Consider the following 24,699-nt stretch of genomic DNA (forward strand, 5'->3'; position numbering starts at 1 on the left):
GGCAAGAAAGTGTAGATGCACATGTTTAGTTACAAAGGTGCGAATTGGTGGTTTATTCAGAAGCTAAATCTGAAACCTTTACCAAAGATTTCAATCCTCAAAAAATTCTTTCATTTTCCTGATATATTATCCAGTGAACACATAGTTAAATAATGCCTATGGCATACAGAAAGCCAAATGGGCACGAACTATTATGGAAATATTTCCAAATCGTTCATCAGTTCTGGGGAAGTGGCTTGAATGAGTAATAAATGAGTCTAACATCTGTCCTTAATGTTTGGTGTTATAGTCCACTTTTCCAATTGGATAACCACACACTACTTTCCAGGAAAAGGGAGGAACTGGTTAACTGAAATTGTTGCACCACAAATCAGATTTTAAAAAACAATCACATACCACAAATAAGGTATTCATCATGCAAATGAGGAGGAAATTATTATAGCTCATTAAATAACAATTACTGAACAAAGTAAACAACCACATGCTACCTGCAAAATTACTGCAGTGTTTAGTTCATACAACACTGTGACATTTCAGGTAAACAAATTTACGCCAACTCCATAAGCACCATTTCAATATCAATGAACTTCGATGCAAACTTATTTAAAATGTGAAAGACATGAATGATTTTGGATGTCAACATTAACCTGTAAAGAAAATTGCAGCAAATTACCGACCTTGACAATTTTAATTATTTTTAAAGTAAACTTATCATGAAAGTGAAATGTATCTGTTTAACACACCCCTAGACTTTCATAATACTTTGTGATGTGTGTTATTAACAGAAAACCTCTGAAGAGAAAATTTGTAAGAAAACATGGGTGGTGTTTCATGAAAACACTAAAATCTACTACAAACTGAAAATGCAGAAAATATGCCGTTAAAACTCCCAAATGCATTCCATAATATTACTGCTAAGCACCAATTTTAATTATGTATTCCCAAAAATTTAACATTTTAGCTGCACTGTTCCTATGTGACAGGAATATCAATCCATGTCTAGCAATTGTGGTTCAATCATCTCACCATGATTCAACAGCAGAAACTATATTAAATACTAAAATATTTAAATATATTCTGATGACATTAAGTCACAACATAATGAAGGGAGGAACTGGATGGGCAAAGGCAGTTTATCATTGGTTTCAAATGATTACACTTTTACAGTATTCAGATTCATTTCATAGGATATATCTTACATAACTAAGCACAAGTTTCAGGTACAGAGACAGGAAATGTTTCAGCTTTTACATTCCACAATTTCATTTGCATAACACAGTAAGCAACCTCACAGTTCTTGCACATGTATTCTGTACCGGTCAGAGTTTCACCTGTAATAAAATCTCTACCCTGAAGAAACAGAAGCCAGCTAACTGACGGTCTGCTTATACATGTCAAATTGGAGCATCAGTAATGCTTCATGTTGGTATCTCTTAAGACCCTTTACAAGCCAGTAACCTTGAGTTTTTTAGGACGACGTGTTGTGTGGGATGTCTCAGAATCAGAGGTGTCAGACTCCGACTCCGGCTGGAAGTTTGCTATGGCATCCGGTTTGCCAACAAGTGAAACTTCACTTGTTTCTGCAGCAAAGTTACCAGTTGCTTTGGCTTTCTCCAACGTTCGAACTGCAATATTAAATTTACATAAATACAATCATTTACAACATACAGATAAAAATACATACAAGAGAATATTGATAAAATACATTTTTATATTATGAAAGTACAAATATTAATTCTACTGGTACAGCACAGTAGCTTTTGACGCCCTGAAACTGAGATCGTGATCTGCTTTTGTCGGCCAATCATAGCTCATGTTACACGACTCGCAAGAAGCCAATGACAACAGATATTCAGAGCATAGGATTTGTGCCAGTAGCAAGATCGCTGCTAATTAGCACTTACACACAAATAGGAAAGTTAATTGTTTAAATTAGTACACATCCAGTACAGCTACACAAAAAGCTAGCTTTCACCTATAATATTAGTCATATATATATATATATATATATATATATATTATTCCAGATTTGTGCTTAGGCAGGACCCAGAGCATAGTTTCAATTGCAGCAGGTGAATATTTTAGACAATAACAATTATAAGTTTCACTGTTGGGCACCGAACATTTTGTGTGGTCCTTGGCTGAATAAATGTTCCGATGAGCACTTAAATATATGTGAAATTGCTCAAGAATTCACCTGACACTTTATTTTGAAGCATAATTATACTTTTTGCGATCGTTATTGCAGAATTTGTAATCTATGAAAGAATTATAATGAATACGAAAAACAAACCTTGAAGCTTGATCTTTTTTATCAAACACAAACATGGCAAAGAGTTTTAAGAAATGGCACAAATGGCTGGTCTTCAGAGCCATTTTTCCAAGCAGCTGGTCCTCAAAATGTTTTGAATAAGAACCAAACGAAGTGCGATTAAAGAAATAAATCACCCACTCTCACATGCAATGTAATTCATCTTGTGTAAAAGGAAACTTATTTTGAAAGTAACACTTCTCAAACCATCAATCGCAATATTTTCAGACGACCTGCTAGAAATGTAAACAGTTGTAACATCACACTCATCGAAAACAGTTCGTTGTTGCTAAGTATTGCACAGTCTTTGTCCTAACGCCCTTGACACATGTTGCTGTTGGCAGATGCTTGTGTGCGTGTAATGTTTTGTTGTAAATAGCACATTGTTTTTGCAATAAAATTTTTTTGTGTTATTCTCCTGTTTACATTTTCTTGAAGCAGTATTATTCTCCAGTAGTGGGCCAAAGTAAAATTTTTTGTTAGAGTATCAGGTCTTACCAATCGATTACAAAAATTTAAATGGAAACCAAAACATGGAAAATTCTTGGGTTTTCCCCAGATGAAAAATTTCCCATGTTTTTCCTGGTTTTACTGGCGAGTGAAGTAGAAATGATGAAGATTATGTTGCCTCAGGACAGTACGCATGTACACTAAGACTGAATACTGCAGTGAAAAAATGTACAACAAAACAATTCTCAAACTACCTTCTCCAAATTATTTAAGAAGTAAAATTACACAAGATGGCTCAAGCAAATACACCATCAGATGAAAGATGGTGCACACAGACAGTGCCTTTTTCAACAACAGAATTTATTAGTATCAAAACTCAAGTGATTAAAGGCAATTTTTTTAAAAACTGTTCACCTGGAGCATGACAATTATGTAAAAAAATGGAATCCAAGAAAATGGAATTAATTTAAATGTGGCGCCCGATAAAGATTTTATAAGTGAAATGGACACAAAACAGTGAAAGAAAGATATACACAAAAGGAATGAAGTTTAGAAGTGCCCAACCAGAAGAAAGAAGGACATGCTTGAAAATCTTCAAGAATAGGCAGCTTGTATGAAGGGTAATCAAAGTATTAACTACCACATCAAATGTGTTACATAATTAACATTGTACTTGCAGTTACATGTCTGCCATCCAGTGTCATTACACATACAGTATAAAACTAGAGAAGCCTAAACATAACGGCAAAGGCCATTGACAACATGGAATATTGTGCATTAATCAGTTTCTGCATTTGGAGGGGAACAGTGCTGCAATGATCCATGCGGAGCTGGCGGAAGTAAAAAGCAGCCATACACCATTATGAGGTAGACATATGATACAATGGTTAGGTGGCAGGAAATATTCTAGTATAGTGAAATTTTCTGAAATGACACAGAACAATGTGACAGAGCACCTGTGGAGAAACTGGAATCTCGAGAGAAGTGGAGACTATAGTGCTTCAAGATCAGCTCATTACAATCTAGGTGACAGCGGAAAAAGTTGAAAATCAATCATGGATCAGTTCTCAAAATGCTGCACGATAATTTGGAGTGTGACAAATACAGTGAAATCTCTTTATAATGTTCCTCCATATAATGTTTTCCTCTTTGTTACATCTGTTTCTTTCGGTCCCGACTAAAAGCCAATATAAACAATGTTAAATTTTCCTCTTTACTGCGTTTCCTCTATATAACAATTTCCTCTATGTAACGCTCATATTTTTGAAACCCTAGTCAATTATTCACCTCTTGATAACGTTTAAATGACTGGATGTAGACGCATCATTTTCCGTTCTGTGGATTCACAGTTTGCACCGGCTCTGAAAGCGCACACTAAGCGTATTTCATATGTCAGTGGCAGAACCTGGTCACGTGACATGTGACGCACATTCTGCTTGCGATCTTTTTGGTGCCATTTACTTTCACCCATCCACCTACCGGGCCCCATGTTTTAATTACAAAAAACTAATCATTTGATACATTGATCATTTGCGATGAATATCATATTACAGGTTGTGAAAATTTAAAATGTCACCTATGGCACCATTTGTCAAAGCTGATTAGTGGTATCCCAATCTTCAGTAATGCCCTATAATTATTATTTGGAAGCCCTCCTCTTTATAGTGTTTTCCTCTATACAGTGTTCAGAGTTTGTGGTCCCTTGAAAAACATTATATAGAGGTTTCACTGTATTTCCATCCCATATGTTCCATAACTGCTGACATTATTGAAAAAGTTTGCAGAAATGAGGCAACAGAAGAACTGTTGCAGCAGTGTCAAGCCAAACCAGATGATTTCCTTCGCCACCTAATCACCACGGAGAAGTGCTGGCTGTATCACTATGACACGGAGATAAATGAGCAGTAGAAACATCCCCACTGAAGAATACACTCAACTACTTTAGGGCAAGGGGATGCTGATTGTTTTTCCAGACTGCCGTGGTACGATGCTACTAGATTATGCTCATAAAAGGCAAACCATCATGCATTGTGTGGGAGACATTTCCAGGGTGACAAGTGGTTTTCAAGGTCTAATGTTTCCTAAACAACCAAAATGCAGATTACTACAACCAAGGTATCCATCGGTGAGAAAAACATATCGCAGTGCAAGATGAATATGCACAGAAGAATAAAAACGATCACTGAGTTTCATGGTTGCACCTCTGTTTTTGTATGTAATGACAGAAACTTTATGATCATCCCCTCATGTGGCGAAACACTTCACCCAACTTTCAAGTCATGATCATTTTATTTCTCAATCACTGCACACTTTTCAGGTGTTTTGCAATAATATATGCATTTGTATCACAAGGAGAGACTAATGCATAGAAATGTTTTCTCTTTCATGATAAATGACATGTTCCCTAAATGGTAGTAACCACCACTGACATGGCACACCCTTTGACCATCAAAATCTAGTTGTCTGCAAGCAAGCTTGCCTGGAATCCCTTGCTGTTAAAAAAGACTTTGGCACTTATAAAAGAATCAACAATTAGCAACAATATGTCCTTCCAAAATCAATATGTCCTTTAGTAAGTCTCTAATCAACATATTTCTGCACACAATGTATGTTGTAGGCGAATTATAATATACAAGCTATTTAATCAAACATTTGAAGAGAATGTAGTCATTCACAAATTGTAGACTCATTATATGATAGGTGTGATTATTCTGGATAAATCTGAATATGCATTTGTCTTTTACAGATACGTTTCACACTTTACGCTGATGACATTCAGTACAATATTGAGCAAGAAATTTGCAAAAATTTATCTTCTATACTTATGGAATAAATCTCTTGGAGAAATATGGAGAATGAATTCTACTTACATATGACTTCTTGTGGAATGACAACTCTTCTACAAGGTTGAATCATAAAAATAGTTCCAATGGGTATTAAAAATAAGCAAATGATTACAGCTTCATGACATTTGTGTAGTTGGAAAGAGACTTTGAAGGTCACATTGCGCAAGGTGCATTCTGTCATTCACTTCCAGCATGCACAATAAGCCAATTCTACCAAGGTTCATCAAGGCCTGTGGCCTGTGTATGGGTACTGGGTTACGAGTGATGATAATGCAAGAGAGTGGTGCAGAAAATTCAAGGCTGGTCACACACATGTGGCTGATGAAAGTGGTAGATGTGGCTACTGAAATTGATAACAGGTTTCATGAAAATAATTCATGAGAATACACTGACATGACATTTTACATGGGAGTCTTATAAATCTCCGAAGTATAGTGATACATAATTTGTGCAGTATCACCAAGGACTTTATCACCTACACGGTAAGTCATATGATTAACTTCATGCCTTTCATCAAAATAATAGCATCTTTTATAATGGAATAAGGATCTAACTTGTGAGCAGGGGTATCTCGGTTCTGAAACAGTTCACCAAGATATAGTCCCAAAAAAGTAACTAGAGCAGCTAAGGAAATAGTGAGCTATTAATGAAATGAAGATGACAGATGTTTTACTAGTTGAAAGTACACAAAGTGTATTAATGCTGAAATTATTTAATTTTAATTTGACCGATAGCACAACACTGGCAATACACAACCTATAGTCGAGTGCTCTATTAAATATTTTCATTGGCTGGCTGATCCATGAACAAAAATCAACAACTGCATTATGAAGGCTTCTTGTAAATAACATAACAAAAAGTATTTTTCCTTTCTCACCATATTCTACATCAAATGAGGTGAACCAAGAAACAGTTACAGAATTAATGATATGCAATCAGAAGAGTACCAAATATTAAAATAAGCTGCAGTGAAGATGTGACAAACAGTCATCACACAATGTAAATATGTTCAAGATGATGAAATATTAGCGACACTTAGGACAACAAGTAATAGAAAGTCAATTAAAAAAAAATCAGCACAGGTTGATTACTGAAGGGATCATTCTTCTTCACAACACAGCACAACCACATATTGTGAATGAAACAAAGGAAAAAAACCTCAAGACTTTCTGTCTGGGAGATTTTTCCAATGCCATCATAAACTGGAAATGGCAGCAAGTGACTTTCAACTCTTCCTCAACATGAAGGGCTGGCTGGGTACTCAGTACTTCACAACCAACAATGTGCTGAAGGTTGCCATCAACTATTGTCTGAAGCACCACCATTCTTTGATGAAGTGATAAAGAAGCTGCTGTAAATGTACGACAAATGTTTGAACTTCGGTAGTGACTATATGGAGCAGTAATGTCAATAGGCAGGTACATATTGTAAATAAAAAATTGTATATTTTAAAGAGCCAATCAGAGGCTGATTTTTGAATAGCTTTCATACGTAAACAGACATGTATTTCACAAAGCAGAGCTCTTTTAAAACTCAGCTCGCTCTCTTCTTCAATGAGATCTAAAATGCTGTAGGCTGATGCACAGGCTGATGCTGTGTTCCTTTTGGAAGGCATTTGATACCGTTCAGGAATACCATACAATGAACAAAGTGCAAGCTTACCTGTGTTGGACCAAATTTGTGGCTGGATTCAGGACATCCTAGGAGATGGAACTCAATATGTTATCCACATACTATAAGGTGGTTTGCTGATACAAAATTAGGTGTCTTTTGCAGTAAAGGCATTTTGAACATTTGTGTAACCCAGGAGAAAAGGGATTAACAATCTAATTTTCTTTGCTAATTACAAGTCATTAAAATTACTCTCTAATGGAGTAACAACAGAATGAAATGTTTGCTACTAAGAGGTAATCAACGATAAGCCTTTCAACAGAACAAAAATTTTCCGTTTAAATAGTTCTAAAAGAAAACTCCAGTCTGGACGCAGAAAATGTAAGTGGATGCAGCAACCTGATAACTATAAATAACAACAAAAAACAAGGAGAGAAGTACTTGGCACTACAAGATGAAATACCTCTTGTTCTCAATAGGAACAGTTACAAGTAAAAGATATTAATGATAACTTTCTGAACTTTCAGTTTACTTCTTTGAGAATGAAGAGGATCCACAAAACGAGGACATTTGGACTTGTGGAGGAGATCTGTGATCTATGTAATAGATTATAGGAACAGTGTTTTGGTCACATGCTGTTTTATTAATATTGATTATTGGTTTCAGCTTTGCACTGCCATCTGAAGGTTGCAAAGCTGAAAGCAGTAATCAATTTTAATAAATTAGCATGTGATCAAGACAATGACTTTGCAATCTAGAGGGATTAGTTGAGGAAGGGATCAGGTCAGCCAAGATGGTATGTTGAGATAGATTCACCTGCTTCTGCTCCAATACAGTCTCACAAATAAACAAAAATAAAAATTAATGAAATCTACCTTCTAACAACAAACAATTTGTTCACTTGCCCATAAATAATCTAACAACAAAAATGCACAAAAGGTAACAGACCACAGTGTACAACTTACTCTGAGACTCCAAGAGTGTATTCTGTCTCTTCAGATCATCAATATCTTGTTGATGGGCGGAATTTTTTCTCCTCATGAACTGAATATAGTCTGCAGCTTTCTTTAAGATAAGTGCACGACTTGCCTGGGAAGCAAAATACATATTCCATGTTATTTTGGTTTCCTTAAAACAAAAATAATGCATTACAGGATTATAAATTTCTATGAGAAACTTACGTCAAAACCAAAAACACATCTTCCACTGCTACCAAAGAGAAGTGGAAAAAAGTACAAAAAAGTGAGAGTGAAATTTATAGATTAATCTGTGTGACACACACTTCCTGACCCAAAACTCCCCATATGACTGCGTAGCTGAAAGCGGAACATTTCAGCGATTTTGATCGAGATAAACTCACGCTGCAGTATTGTTCTTCTGCACACCAGTGTAGAAGCGTGCACACAATCAACTAAGTGAAAGTTCCATGCAATATGCACATTTATTTATATATAAAAGCCTATTTAGAAATTTCCCACTGTGTGGGACTACATGTACAAGATTGTGCGCCAATGTAAAGTTCTAGATTTGCACAATGCGTCGTTTCTGCGTAATCTTTCACTGATTGTATCAATTCCCATTTGTTCTGTCACACATTGTGAAACTTTGAATATTTGTGAGTGCCATGATAAAGCTGTACTGTTATCGTTAATTGTAGGCATAAACTCAATAGTGCTCTTTTTAAAATTTTGAGAACAGTAGGCGCATCCTCCCCAAACAATCTTCCTCTAATTTAATTTTACAATTTTGTGAGAAATAGGTTATTTCGAGAATTTTCAGATGCTGCAAAGACTAAACTTTCATAAGTTACTGGTACATAATTAACATCAAAACATTTTAGGAAACTAATAGTTTTTACCACATGTCTTCGTGTTGCCTTAATAGAAATCTCATTTTGTGTATTTGCTTCAATTATTATACAGGGAATTAGCAACTTTTTAGCTTAACAGATTACAAGATAACCAGTGAGCTTAAAGTTATTTGTTCATTGTCTTGCAATATATTGCACCAGCCAAAACGTAGCCCCACTGTGTATGCCGTTCTCGAGCAAGCAATGAGTTGGCTCATATTTGTAAGTACCTGGAAATCATCCTGAATACTGTCAAATGATTGGCTGCTGCTGAAAATCACAAGTGTTGGAAGAACTCCAGAGAGCTGTGTGTACCTGTGCTACCTGTACCAGTGGCAACTCAAGTATTATTCTCCCCCATGGATCTTGTCTCCTCTGCAGAAAGTACAAATCTGCCATTACTTGTCCACTTGACTGCGACTGACATGTCAATGGTAGACCAAGGCATTCTGTACAGGGGGGACAGGGACCAGGGAGGACTGGAGTTGTAATGATCCCCCAAATCAACAAGTCTGGGGTGCTGTCTTTCACTGAAACTGAGCCAATGGGACTCATTTCACCTGTTTTGGGGAAACTTTGTACATTGTCAGGAAATGGCGAATGCAAAAGGGAAGGAGTCTATTAATCGTTAGCAGTTCAAATGTAGAGCGAACGATGGTATCCTCTAGCCCTCTAGGGATATGCAGCAAGGGACAGAAAAGGACACCATGTGAACTCAGTATGTATTCCTGGAGGCCTCATTCGACATGCTGCAGAGGCTGTTCCAGCAGCCACTGAGGGAACAGGGTGCAACCAACTGCCAATTGTGGCACACATTGGAACAAATGATGCCTGTTGTCTGAGCTCTGACGTTATTCTTGGGTCATTCCGGTAACTGGCAGAGAAATTTGAGAAGACCAGCCTTGTGCATGGAGTTTCAACGAAACTCACGATTTGCAGCATTGTTGCCAGAACACATGGTGGACCTTAGGTTTTTGGTACAGTGGAAGAACTGAACTAGAGACTTCAAAAAGTTCTGTGACAAACTAGGCTATGACTTCCTGGACTTGTGCCATAGGGTTGAAAACAGTGGAGTGCCCCTAAATGGGTCAGGTGTGCACTAAAGAGAGGCTGCTTCTCAGGTAGCTGACTGTGTCGGGTGCACACAAGGGTTTTTCAGATTAGGTGACTTGCCACCCAATCCAGATAACAATAGCTGTAGGAAACCCTGAAGTACCAGTGTAAGATAGTAAGAAATGTCTCCCACAGGTGAAAGTATTAAAATCCTAACAGTAAACTGAACTAGAGTGCCAGAGCTTGAAGAGCTCATGAAAAGCGGTGAAGCTCACGTAATACTTGGTACAGAAAGCTGGTTGAAACCCGAAATTGATAGCAGCGACACTTTTGGGGAAAATTTAAGTGTATATCAAACGGACAGGCATATGGGAAATGGAGGTGGTGTATTTGTCACAGTAGACAAGAAACTCAAATCCACTGTGGTATAAACTGAAGATGCATGTGAGATTGTTTGGGCAAGAATCAGTTTCAGGGGCGGGCATCAAAAAAAAAAAGATTATTGGATACTTCTATAGCCATCCAGACTCATCTCCTGGTGTAACCGAAAACCTCCGTTCACTTGTACATGATTTCCCCTATCATACTGTAATCTTCGGTGGAGACTTTAATCATCCAACACTTAATTGGGAAAATTACAGTTTTGTTAGTGGTTGGTGAGAAGACATTCTGTGAAACATTAGTAAATGCCTTCTCTGAAAACCATCTAGAACAGATAGTTAGGAACCCCACACATGAAGGAAATATACTGGATCTAATTGTAACAAATAAACCTGACCTCTTTGAGGATGTCCACATCAAAACTGGTATCAGTGACCATGACACGATTGTGGCAACAGTGATCCCAAAAGTACAAAGGACAACTAAATCAAGCAGAAAAATATATATGTTCAGTAAGCTAGATAGAACATCAATAGTGTCATATCTTAGCAAGGGGCTTGAAATTTTCAGCTCAGGGCAGGAGCACATAGAGTAACTCTGTCTCTAGTTTAAAAGAATAGTTCACCATGCACTGGATAGATATGTACCCCGTAGAACAGTTCACAATTGGAGGGAACCTCCATGGTATATAGTCACTCTAAAGAAACTTCTAAAGAAACAGATTATTGCACAATAGGTGTAAACCAAAATGCAGGACTATAGATAGAGAGATGCTGAATGAAATGTGTTTGGCAGTCAAGAGAGCAATGCGCGATGCCTTCAATGACTACTGTAGCAGAATACTGTCCAGTGATCTTTCACAGAACCCAAAGAAATTCTGGTCATATGTAAAGGCTTTTACTGGCAACAAAGTTAGTGTCCAGTCCCTAGCAAATGAGACAGGAACAGAAATTGAGGGTAACAAAGAAAAAGCTGAAATACTTAACTCCATTTTCAAATGTTCCTTTACAAAGGAAAACCCAGGAGAATTGCCCCAGTTTAATCCTCATACCGATGAAAAGATGAATCAAATAAGTATTAGAATCAGTGATGTTGAGAAACAGCTGAAATCGTTAAAATTGAACGAAGTTCCAGGGCCCGATGGAATACCTGTCAGACTCTATCCTGAATTTGTGGCTTAATTAGCCCCTCTTCTAACTATAATCTATTGTAGATCCCTTCAACAAAAAGGTGCGCAGTTCTTGGAAAAAGACACAGGTCACACACGTCTTCAAGAAGAGTAGTAGAAGTGATCCACAAAACTACCATTCAATGTCCTTGACATTAATTTGTTTTAGACTCTCGGAACATATTTTGAGCTCAAACATAATGAGATGTCTAAAAACAGAGTAATCTCCTCCATGCCAACCAGCATGGATTTCAAAAACACTTCATTTTAAACCTAACTCATGCTTTTCTCATACAACATATGGATAGCTTTGGATCAAGGCAATCAGGTAGAGAGACTATTTCTTGACTTCTGAAAATCATTTGACTGACAAGGGGACCTTTCTGTCTTGGAAATTCACTTTGGGATGAGACTTCACAAGTTGGTAGGGTGCCTCAAGAGTGTCCACTCATAAGTCAAAGCAAACTATCTAGAAAATTTCAAGAAAAAGAGCTCTAAAGTTTTAAGTGTAGCTCGTACGCACTTCATTTATGGTCAGTAGCAGCATTCAAGCACACAAGTGAAATAGCGAGGTCAGTAGCATGCTAGAATATAATACAGCTGATCTGGATTTGATCCTACATGCAGGCTCAATTTTTGTTTTTTTAATTGTTTTAAAATTGTAACAACTTTTAAATACAGTTAATGACCTGAAGTATTATCAATTCAATCACCAATAATTTTAGTTTCTTTGTGAAATGGCTGTCACAGGCTACTTAAAATGTGAATTACACTCATCAATACGTTCTTTTTTAAAAGTGGTAATTAATTTACCTCCATTAAAAATTATTCAACTTTTTAAAAAGAAAATACTGATGAGTGTAACTCACATTTTAAGTAGCTGTGACAACCATTTCATAAACACATAATATTATTTGTGATTTAATTGATATACTTCAGTTCATTAACTAACATTTGTTATAATTTTTAAAATGATTAAAAAACATTGTGAAACCGTACCAACAGGTAGGTAGGATTGAAACCAGGTTGGCCACATGACATAGAACACACTACTGAATGAGCTACGTCTAAATCTGAAGAGCCCTTTTCTGGATAGTGCCCCTTAAGAGTTCTATGAGTCGACACCCTTAACATATACTACTAATCCGGGAAGTCTCATCCCAAAATGACTTTCTGAGGCCGGAAGGTCTCCCATAACTACCACACCTACACTTATTGTAAGAAGTACAGCCATATGACTTATAAAGTGAAATTTGTGACTGGAATGAGGACTTTTTGGTAGAGAGGATGCATTATGTTATCTGGACGGACAATCATTATCAGATATAGAAATAACTTCAGGTGTGCCCCAGGGAAGTGTGTTGGGATCCTTATTGTCCATGTTATATATTTATGACCTAACAGACAATGTTATTAGTAACCTTAGACTTTTTGCAGATGATGCACTTATCTGCAATGAAGTACTGCCTGAAAGAAGCTGCGTAAATATTCAATCAGGTCTTGACAAGATTTCAAAGTGGTGCAAAGATTGGCAACTTGCTTTAAATGTTCAGAAATTTAAAATTTTTCACTTCACAAAATGAGAAAATGTAGTGTCCTATGACTATAATACTGTTGGAATCGGCTGACTCATACAAATTCCTGGCAGAATTTGATTATTCTAATCACTGCATGCACAAAGGCATTGAAACAATCATTCTTACCCACGTTCCATAAGTGAATGACACAGGAAGAAACCCTAGCAACTGGTACATCGGGATGTATTCTCTGCCACACACCTTGAGGTGGTTTGCAGAGTATAGATGTAGATATAGCTGACAGACAAAATAATCAATTAGCTGAGAGGAAGGCAAAAGAGTCTTTTCGTTTTGGAAAATTCTCTTCCAGTGCGGATATGGTAAAAGCCAACAGCAGGAAAGACTATGAAGCAATTTATGAAAGCAAGAGCTTGTTGGAAAGTATAATTTGTAAATAAGGAAGAGAGTACACTGTTTCAGTGCCTAACTGAACCAAGTTACATCATCAGGAGTATAGATAAACACATTTATGGATGCAACTGAAAAAATAAATAAAATAAAGTAAATTAAATGGAAAACATTGTTCAACATTCATATATCACTTGATATTTGTCAAAAGAAAGTTCAAGCAAAAACAAACATGGAAACTCCAGATTATAATATCAACAATATTAGGAAAAGTACAGATAGCTACTCCACACACACCCATGCAAGGTGGGAGTGAGGGGTGTGCACTGGCAGCTACCATGCTATCCCTCCCCCCACCCCCCTTCCTCACCTCACTCCAGACTGCTATTCATGTGACAGTCTTATTCCAATCGGAGTTGCTGGTGTTGGTCATCACATGTGCACGAGGTGTGTGTGCTTGTGTGAATGTGTGTTTTCTTTGCTGAAGAAGGCTATAATATGTAACAGTCCATTCGTTGCAGCTGTCTCCAACTCAACAGATCATCTTTACGGTGCATAAACAAAGTAGTATTCAGAAAACCACCAGTGAAACAAATTAACTTTTTTTCGGTGGAAATATGCAGAATGAATAGTGGGGACAATGTATCAGGACAGATATTCTTAGCACTGTGATTAAAATAGCTTCAAAATGAGAGTTATGACTCAGAATAAATTTTCACTCAACTGCAGAAAGTGTACCAATTTGAAACAGGCTGGAAGATTAAAACTGTATGCTGGACCAGGACACTAGTAACAGAGCCAGCGAAGCACAATTTGCGATCCGCCTCACTGCTTTATCTCCACCTTTGAAACTTCACAGAAGTTCAGTGAAGTTTGGAGATGAGCTACTGCCAGAACAAAGCAGTGACGTGGGTCACAAGTTGTGTTTGTGTGAGAATTTTGAATCTTATGCCTCACTTGGGTATATACCTTCCACGTTGCTATGGATGCACAATGTCTTTATTCTGTGTACTAAGCTGTATAAGATTTCATGTGACAGGTTTTCAACTATTAATGTGTGCATGATAAATCTTATCATTCTAATCAGATAGTGCCAAAAAATTACTCCAGGCACACTATGTGGAGCAAATTTCTCAACACGTTTAATATGAAAGGGTGTTAACAGATATCTACACCACATGGCAATATCCCACTGCTTTCTAAAGAACTGGGCATACCATACTGGCAAGCTGTCAAAAGTATTTTGAGATACCTCAAAGACACCCCCCCCCCCCCCAAGCATCTGAAGCTATTGTCTTCTAAAGCAGATGACTGCCATATAGTAGGTTAGTGCGATGCAGACTGGAACGGAGATTCTGAAGACAGGTAGTCAACAACTGGACATCTGTTTATATTTCAAGGAGAAATGATATCCTGGCAGAATAAGAAACAGCTAACAGTACCCTAATCCACAACTGTGGCAGAATGTATATCCCTGAACTCAGCATGACATGAGGCTCTACTCTATGGCTTCAACGTTTAGGCAGTGAGATATCTCCAAATTCCGAGAAGAATCCTGTCAAACTACTGTGGGACAACAACGCAGCAACTGACTTGTCTAAGATTAGTGGCTACATAAAGGCCCCAGACAGTTCAAGTAACTTTGGAGCACATACTTTCAGACAAAATGCTGGTAGACATCTGGGGAAGCCTTGCCATCATCTCCAGCTTAAAATTTAGTTTTTTGTATGTTTTACCTTTTTGCAGACATAAGTCTGGTGGGAGTGTGAGAAATTAGATTCTATTTGTGTAAATATTGTTTGTGTTGCTATGGACACACAATGTCTTTATTCCATGTACTGGATTGTACAAGATTTTGTATAACAGTTTTTAACTTGGTAATGTGTGTATCATAAATCTTATCATTCCAATCAGATACTTGCCAGCAATTACTCTAACAGATTAGCTAGCTAAGTCTGTGGAACACTTGTCCAAGATTTGAGTCCCAGTACCAGTTTTAGAGTGCCAACACGTTTCTAAGTAATGATGTCTGGTAATGCTTCAGAGCATATTTAACTGTAAACTTTGTCTCTAAACAAATGCTTTTCAATAAGAAGAAAAAAAAGGACAAAGTATATCTTGCCAAAAAAATAAGTAAGCCAATACTGCTCTGCTAGTATGAAATATAATAGTATAATTTTATTGTTAGGTGATACATCTAAGCTGAGTAATGAATTGACAGCTTGTGAAAGCTCTGCATTCATTCCATTGGCCATACTGGATTTACTGCTATGTTGGCGTACAGTTAATTATGGCACTATACTTCTTAACCAAAATTAGTAGTTTAGGTAATAAGGAAAGAGCTTTTAGCTCATTAGTCAGACAAGTATTTGTCATATTTCATACTGTACATTCAGCAGACCTCTAGAATTTTTTATTCTCTCCAGAATATCAACAAAAATCATATGGTAAACCAAGTGTAATTACATACCATATTTACTCTAATCTAAGCCGCACTTTTTTTCCAGTTTTTGCAATCCAAAAAACCGCCTGCGGCTTAGAATCGAGTGCAAAGTAAGCGGAAGTTCTGAAAAATGTTGGTAGGTGCTGCCACAACTAACTTCTGCCGTCGAATATATGTAGCGCTACACTGGCATGCTTTGCAGGCACACAGATAAATTGTGGCGCCAAAACCTCTGCGTCAGTAAATAAATTTAAGAAAAGGTGGAAGACGAGCTTTTTTTCTCTGCCCCGAGTTTCGACCACTGCATTTTTATACATTATCCAACGAAGTAAATACAAATTCCGTATTGTTCATCTTCGAACGTAGCAGCATTTCAATATACTACGAAAATCCAACTGGCAAGACTGTTTGGGATGTTTGTCAATTTGGCCAACTCTACGTTCTGAATTTTTTTCCTACCTATGAGACGAGATTGTTGCTAATAGGAACTTTTATGAATTGTGAATCACATGTAGTATTCTCTTCACCATAAGAATAATACGAATATAAACATTTTGCCATGTATACTTTCATGTTTGCTGCTATCTCATTTAAATCCTGTCTGCCTAATAAAGTACGAAGCTAGAGTGAGACAACAGCAAACGCGGAAGAATGTACATATCATGTCATGTTTATATTCGTATTATTCTTATGCCTAATAGTGATACAGTCACAAATGAAGCACACAAATTGACTAGATATTTAAATCTAAGATGACTAATTTCTGTGCAGAATGTAATGTACTAAAGAGGCGTCCAAAGATTTTCAAACGGAGAAAAATTTTCGCTAAACTCTCGTTCAGAACATCTTCTATCATACACAGTCTATTATTTGGTTCTTGTTGATCATTATCAAAGAAAGCAGCACTGTAAGTAACAACAAGTAGTAGTCTCTTGCCATTGTTTCGCTAATGAGATGATTCCTCTCTTTTTTTTTTTTTAAATTGTAAGCCGCGGTAGCGAGCACAAAAGCAAGCCATGCCGCGAGCGGCGACATGCCGTAAACACTCACTATCATAATGCGACAAACAATGCATGACACAGTACAATAATGCATTTTCAGCTTAGAGTGACGTAAACACCTATAACAAAGAGAACGGCACTTACCAGATCAAAGAACAATAAGCAATCGATTCAAACCAGACGAAGCACGTGAAAAAGGAAGGGTACCCGTATAAATACGGATGGAGCGCCTGACGCATAGGAATGGCTACGTAGTAAAGCTCAACTGCTAAGCTTACGACTCGAACCAAACTACTATAGCTGTATCGTCGTCATTCATTCCACCTAAACTGTGTCTCATATTACAATGGACCAACTTTGTTTCGATTTGGAGGTGCGGCCTAAAACATTTTTCTCCCCTTGAATTTTGAGTCTCAAATTTCAGGTGCGGCTTATTATTTCCTTGATTTCGAGTCCCATTTTTCAGGTGCGGCTTAGAATCGAGTGTGGCTTGGATTCGAGTAAATATGGTACATTGCTATTAGGCAGTCCTGTATGAACTGGAAGCTAGGGCGTAATGGGTTACAGGCAATGGTTAAATATTAATCCTTTCTGACGAAATGTTAGTTTGCAACAAAAGGACAAGTTTAAACTAATAAATCTAGAGAGACAAAGATAGTTAGGAGATCCATGGTAGCTCACACCAGCGTCACACGGGTTAGCTTGTGTTGCACTGATACTGCAGTGGTATGGCATCACTCGCATGTGTGAATTAAACAATGCCTCTGAATGTGTTAGTGCCATCTTCAAAATACGAGTATGGTCAAGGCTCCAGTTCTGGCTATTACACCACTTATGGCTACTTTGATGTAATTAGTGAATTTTTTAAGCTTCTTTTGAATACCAGCCAATCTTACTATAGCTTATTATAAACAGCATGAAATGTGGTTGGTTGGTTTTGAGGAGGCAACCAAATAGCGAGGTCATCGGTCCCATCAGATTAGGGAAGGAAGTCAGCCATGCCCTTTCAAATGAACCATCCCAGCATTTGCCTGAAGCAATTTAGGCAAATCACAGAAAACCAAAATAAGGATGGCTGAATGTGGGTTCGAACCATCATCATCCCAAATGCAAGTCCAGTGAGCCAACCACTGTGCCACCTCACTAACATGAAGTGCGCTATTCAATTAGACAGAGAAGCATTTCTTTTGTTTGTTCTTGTTTAGAGTCACAATTTTGTGAAAAATTCTGTAGTTAAGAAGCTGAGCTTAGAGTTTTTCTCCAAGCAACACACAATCTGGTTTTCATATTTTACATGATAATAGTCTTGGCTCAGCATCTCATTAATTTAATATAGCAGAAAATGCAACAGTAATTATAAGTACCAGAACATTTTTTTAACTCAAGGCCCTTGAGTCAACCAAAGAATAAGGAATTTCATTATTCTCTCAGCAAAAGTAAAAATGCACTGATTGCTGTTGTTGAGGCGATGATGATTGGTTGATGAGGCTATCAACTGTGCAGTCATCAGCACCCGAAAGTCCCAATTTTCACGCAGTTCAATTTTTTCACATTACAATCTAAACACTGTCACGAATGATGGTGAAGATGATGAGAACAGCACAAACACCCAGTCCCCGGGCAGAGAAAATCCCCAACCCAACCGGGAATTGAAACCAGAACCTTGTAGTCCAGAGGCACTAGCTACTAGACCATGAGCTGTGGATGTGTTGAGGCAATGAAGGTTGCTACTGCAAACATGTTTTACATTGCCCAAGAACATCAAGAAATAAAATTTCTGTTCTATTTCCACATGAATTTTGCGCTGGGAGAAGGAAAGAAATTGATGGACTTTGTTTTTTACTGTTCCAACACAGAGTTCCTCATTACTAAGGCATCTCTCTGTATCTGCACACAAACTTATTAAAACAGTCTCACACCTTTTTTACAGATTACCGTATTTACTCGAATCTAAGCCGTATTTTTTTCCGGTTTTTGTAATCCAAATAACCGTCTGCGGCTTAGAATCGAGTGCAAAGCAAGCGGAAGTTCTGAGAAATGTTGGTAGGTGCCGCCACAACTAACTTCTGCCGTCGAATATATGTAGCGCTACACAGGCATGCTTTGTAGGCACAAAGATAAATACTGGCGCCAAAACCTCTGCGTCAGTAAATAAATTAAAAAAAAAAAAAAAAAAAAAAAAAAGGGTGGAAGACGAGCTTTTTTTTCTCCGCCCCGACTTTCGACCACTGCATTTTCATACATTATCCAAAGAAGTAAATACAAATTCCGTATTGTTCATCTTCGAACGTAGCAGAATTTCAATGTACTACGAAAATCCGACTAGCAAGACTGTTTGGGATGTTTGTCAATATGGCCAACTCTACGTTCTGAATTTTTTCCTACCTGTGAGAAGGAACCTGATGAAATGTGAATCACATGCAGTATTCTCTTCACCATAAGAATAATACAAATATAAACATTTTGCCATGTATTCTTTCGTGCTTGCTGCTATCTCATTTAAATCTTGTCTGCCTAATAAACTATGAAACTAGAGTGAGACAACAGCAAACGGGGAAGAATATACGTATCGTGTCATGTTTATATTCATATTATTCTTATGCCTAATTGTGATAGTCAGAAATAATGCATGGCAAATGACTAGATTTTTAAATCTAAGATGACTAATTTCAGTGCAGAATTTGATGTACTAAAGAAGCGGCCGCAAAGATTTTCAAACGGAGAAAAATTTTCGCCTAACTCTCGTTCAGAACATGTTCTATCATACGCAGTCTATTATTTGGTTCTTACTGGTCAATATCAAAGAAAGCAGCAGTGTAACTAACAACAAATAGCAGTCTCTTGCCATTGTTTCGCTAATGAGACGATTCCTCTCTCTTTTTTTTTAATTGTAAGCGGCGGTAGCGCGCACAAAAGCAAGCCATCCCGCGAGCGGTGACAGGCCGTAAACACGCATTATCAGAATGCGACAAACAATGCATGACACAGTACAATAATGCATTTTCAGCTTAGAGTGACGTAAACACCTATAACAAAGAAAACGGCACTTACCAGATCAAAGAACAATAAGCAATCGATTCAAACCAGACGAAGCACGTGAAAAAGGAAGGGTATCCATATAAATAAGCGCCTGACTTATAGCAATGGCTACCTGGTAAAGCTCAACTGCTAAGCTTAGGACTCGAACCAAACTACTATAGCTGTATCGTCGTCATTCATTCGACCTAAATTGTGTCTCATATTACAATCGACCAACTTTGTTTCGATTTGGGGGTGCGGCCTAAAACTTTTCTCCCCCCTTGAATTTCGAGTCTCAAATTTCAGGTGCGGCTTAGATTCGAGTAAATATGGTAGTTTCTAGCAAATAGATTCTACAGTGATTTAACACTAGAACACCCGGCAGGGGTCAATTGACTATTTATTTTATTTTAAAATATGAATATCTTTAGTGTTTAAAATACTTTGTTCCTGTGATTTTTCTGACTTCATAGTTTTAGACTATGTTTTAAGTTTCCTTAATAGTTTCGCTCTGTAACTACAAATTTTTTGGATAATTACACACCTACCGCTGGTTCCCAAGGGCGCTCAACTGACCGCTTCTCATAGCTGTAAAGTTTACCTGGTTTAATTAATGCTTTTGTTAGCAAACAATGATCAGTTTCATACATTGTTGCAAATAATGAGTTATATACATTTTTTTGATGATGATATCTTGTTTGTGAGGCACTCGACTACATGGTGACCAGAGCCCATACAAATTCCCAATCTTTTCACTGTCCAGTCTCGCCGTTTTCCCAAACGATGATGAAGTGACGAGGACAACACACACACCCAGGGCCTGGGCGGAGAAAATCCCCAACCCGGCTGGGAATTGAACCCAGGACCCCGTGACCAAGAGGTAGCAACGCTAGCCACTATACCACAAGCTGTGGACATATCTGTTTATGTCAGTAGCAGTTCGACTGGCAGCTGTACTGGACTGCTATCACGGTTATGGCCTTTCTGAAGTTCAAATTATAGAAGCTCTTCAAGCACCTCCACCTCAGTCTGAAGCAGATGAGGCTGAGAGTGGGTACAATGAAAGTGGAGCACTACACAATGAACACCTCTTCTGCATTCAACTAGCGATTCATCAGAAATTAGCAATGATGATAACCAACCAAGAGTTTCTTCCAATGATGATGCTGCTTTAACTTGTGTAAATATATCTGGCATTGCTTTGTGAAATGCAAGTATTGAGAACTGTCGCAGATGGAGAAAAGAAGTTAGTAAAATATTATTATAATTATCAAGTGCAAACTTTTTTAAAAATATTATTTGTTTATTTTTTGTCTTACCTAAATATATAAAATTTATTTTTATAATATTTACAATGATTTTACATTATGACTTCCAAATTTTTGCAGATGTCACAAAAAATATTGGAATGAGAGCTGATACTGATCAACACGAGTTCTAATGGAACAGCCATTTCTCCTACAAACTCTACAGGAAGGAACAGTCAGCAAAATGTGATTCAAGAGATGGCTGTACCTAAAGCGCATGCAGAGGACACTGTTATGGAAGTATCCCAAAATAGTGCACTGTCTATTCATTAGAGAAAATATGTTGTTCCTGGTGAAAAAGTGCACTGAAACAGGAATACACACTGTACTCCACGATAATTTGTCGAACTTGAATTTGGAAGAGCTGGAAGCATTTATAACCATATTGTATGCTCGAGGGGCATTTGGTGCTTGGAGTCTTTGTAGGAGAAATTTGTGGAGTCTTGAGTGGGGTCCTGCCTTTTTTACTCAAAGAATGGAAAGAAAAAGACTCTTAGCAATCATGTGATTTATTTGTTTTGATATCAAAGCTACGCATCAACACTGTAAAGAAGCAGACTTGGCATCTGAAATCTGGTACATGTTTATAGACAACTGTACTGTATGTTACAAACCAATTAAATTCCTAACCGTGAAACCAATTAAATTCTTAACTGTGTATGAGCAGTTGTATCTAATGAAATGCTGATGCCCATTCATTCAATACATGACTGCAAATCTGATAAGTACAGCATAAAGTATTGGTTACTCACAGATGCTAAAGTTAGATATGTTCCAAATCGTTTTCCTTACTTGGGCAAAGACCAAAAGAGATCTGCCCATTATAGCCTGGGAAAATAATGCTATGTTACAACGAACAGCTTCTTCGCTTCACTCTAGCTGGTAAAAGTGTCGAAAAAGAGTGACACAAGCATTGTTGCCACTTTGAACAGGAGTAGAAGGGAAGTGCCACCATCTTTGAGGGAAGGCCAAGACGTACTTCATTCAAGTCTTGTTTATAAGGCTGATATCACTCTAAAGTCTTACAAAGGAAAGAGTAAGAAAAATATGCTTATTCTTAGTTTACACACTCCGACATAATAATCAATGAGGTTGCATCAACGAAAACTCTAGAAACAGTTGATTTTTACAGTAACTCCAAATTTGGCATAGATGTGAAAGATGAAATGTCCTGCAAATATCATAAGGGCCATGATGAGCTGCTGGCCAGTACATGTCTTCCATAACATTTTGGATCCGATTTTGATCATTTCTTGTAGTGTTTCGGGATATTTGTAAACATCCCAATACACCATTGGAAAGTATTCGACAAGGGATGCTCGGGACTAAATTGAATAAAGATAAATGTAGTGGGAAAGGGAAACTGTGTGTTTTCCTTTCTTGTATGCAGTGAATGTGGAGCAGTGGTGGAGCTGGCGAGAAGGGGAGCAGTAAAAATGGTATTACAACCACTGGAGTCATTTGTACCATGGTGCAACAAGTGCCTGAATCAGAGAGCCATGGACTAAATGACGCACCAACAGTGTAGTGAATAACTCTTTAAGAGTGGTAGTTATTTTTCTGGTTTTTCTCTCAGATCCTACAGTACAGACATTTGAATGTACTCAAGAGAGTGGTATTACCGTAGCAATTGGTGGTTGTGTTGTGAAAAATAATAATGAAAATATACCCCTGTTTGTGAGAAGTGTGGCCTTTTATTTAGTAATGTAAAAGAGAGAACTTGCAGAAGCATTCCAGGGATCTTCATCGCAGTTGGACCAACAGGGAGGTGGCGCCGAAGGATCCGGATAATACTACTTTCATCTGGGGGCGTATTGGGATCAGTGAAATATTGCCCTGTTATATCCACCAGGGACGCAACTTCTCACAAGTGCTGGTATACGACTCACCACAAATCTTACAAAATAAAAGGAAAAGTACACCACATGTGGCGAACCCAGTAAACACGAATGGAGAATGCAACAGCAAGTAAGTGCAGAAAATTGATTTGAGTCAGAATTAAGACTCCAAAGAACACAGCACAGAGAAGTAGCCCCTGGCAACTAGCAATCAAAAACAGTGCCTTATAAAACATGTAACAGGAAATAAAAATTCATTAAGAGCTTCTTTTGAATGAATTGTCTAAGAAAGAACAGTAAACACATAATGAATGGAAAATATAATTTACTGTCACAAATCTGAAACAGAAAGAAATAAGACAGTGGCAGCAGAAAGTGCACCCATATTACAAGCAATGAGCACACAGAATTAGTTCAAAACTTAACAAAACTGTTTCGACTTATAACGCATACTGAGATGTCGATCCGGCGAGAGGTTTCAACGCAGAGCAGCAAGCAGTTATGTGAGTACGGGTTGCTGCATTGTCCAGCCAGCGATAGCACACAGCACGAGAGCAGATGTAGGCTTGAGCTTCGGCACCAGCTTAGGCTGTTCTACAACCAGCACATAGTTCAGAGTTCCACAGGAGGGTGAGCCATGAACATTTAAAAAGTAGGAACAGTTCTTTGAGTATAGGGTTTAATGTTAATATTGTCAATTGGTAATAAATAGTGCATGCCGATCACAAGAAAGATGGCAATTCAAAACGAGGGGTTAAGATCAATACTAGAAGGTATAATCAAAGAATGTACTAGACGCAAAAACCTTGAATCGTCACACTAAACCAGAGAGAGAACGTCTCATATGCACAGATGAACTACTTGCTCATTTAGCAAAAGCAAATTATGTTAGTTCCATGGATCTTACAGTTGGGCACTGGCAGGTAAAATTACCTAAAGAATCTAGATCTTATACCGGATTTCTACATGACAGAAAGTCATACCAGTTTAAAGCCATTTGGGTTAAACATATCATTATCAGTGTTTGTAAGAGCATTAGATTAAGCATTAGGGAGAAAGTTGTTACAAGAGCTATTGATTTATGTAGATGATGTACTTACTGGTTCAGAAACCTGGGTCAAACATTGTGATTTACATGCAAAGAACACAAAAAGAAATTTTATACCACCAAGGGAATAAGTATTAAGCTCGTTAAACCATATTTTGGGCGAGAGGAACTAAAATTCTTGAGACATCTCTTAGGAATAAGATGAATTCAACCAGATCCAGAATACAGTAGGGCGATTAAAGACTGTCCACATCCACAGAGTGTGAAACAGTTACATTCATTTTTAGGATTAGTGGGATTTAATAGATGGTACATAAAAGGACAAGTCATGAATAAATCACACCTACTATTGCTATTACAGGAAAAGGCGAATTGGGTATGCGATGAAAATGCATTCCAAGCAGTATAGGATACCCTAGTCAAGGTCCCTATTTTAAACCATCCAAGTCT

General features: G+C 37.6%; 1 protein-coding gene across 2 annotated transcripts in view; it reads right to left on the reverse strand.

The window, feature by feature from the left end:
- Nucleotides 1-1,159: 1,159 nt before the first annotated feature.
- LOC126237811 (protein max) overlaps nucleotides 1,160-24,699 on the reverse strand; it is a 30,796-nt gene continuing 7,256 nt past the window's right edge. For both annotated transcript variants that reach the window (XM_049947752.1, XM_049947750.1), the window contains exons 3-4: nucleotides 8,184-8,307; nucleotides 1,160-1,625 (exon numbers count right to left, since the gene is read on the reverse strand). In XM_049947752.1, coding sequence (XP_049803709.1) covers nucleotides 1,444-1,625; nucleotides 8,184-8,307 — 306 coding nt within the window. In that variant the 3' untranslated portion in view covers nucleotides 1,160-1,443. The remainder of the gene's footprint in view (nucleotides 1,626-8,183; nucleotides 8,308-24,699) is intronic.

The sequence above is a fragment of the Schistocerca nitens genome, chromosome 1, assembly GCF_023898315.1.
Source record: "Schistocerca nitens isolate TAMUIC-IGC-003100 chromosome 1, iqSchNite1.1, whole genome shotgun sequence".
NCBI classification, from domain to species: Eukaryota; Metazoa; Arthropoda; class Insecta; order Orthoptera; family Acrididae; genus Schistocerca; species Schistocerca nitens.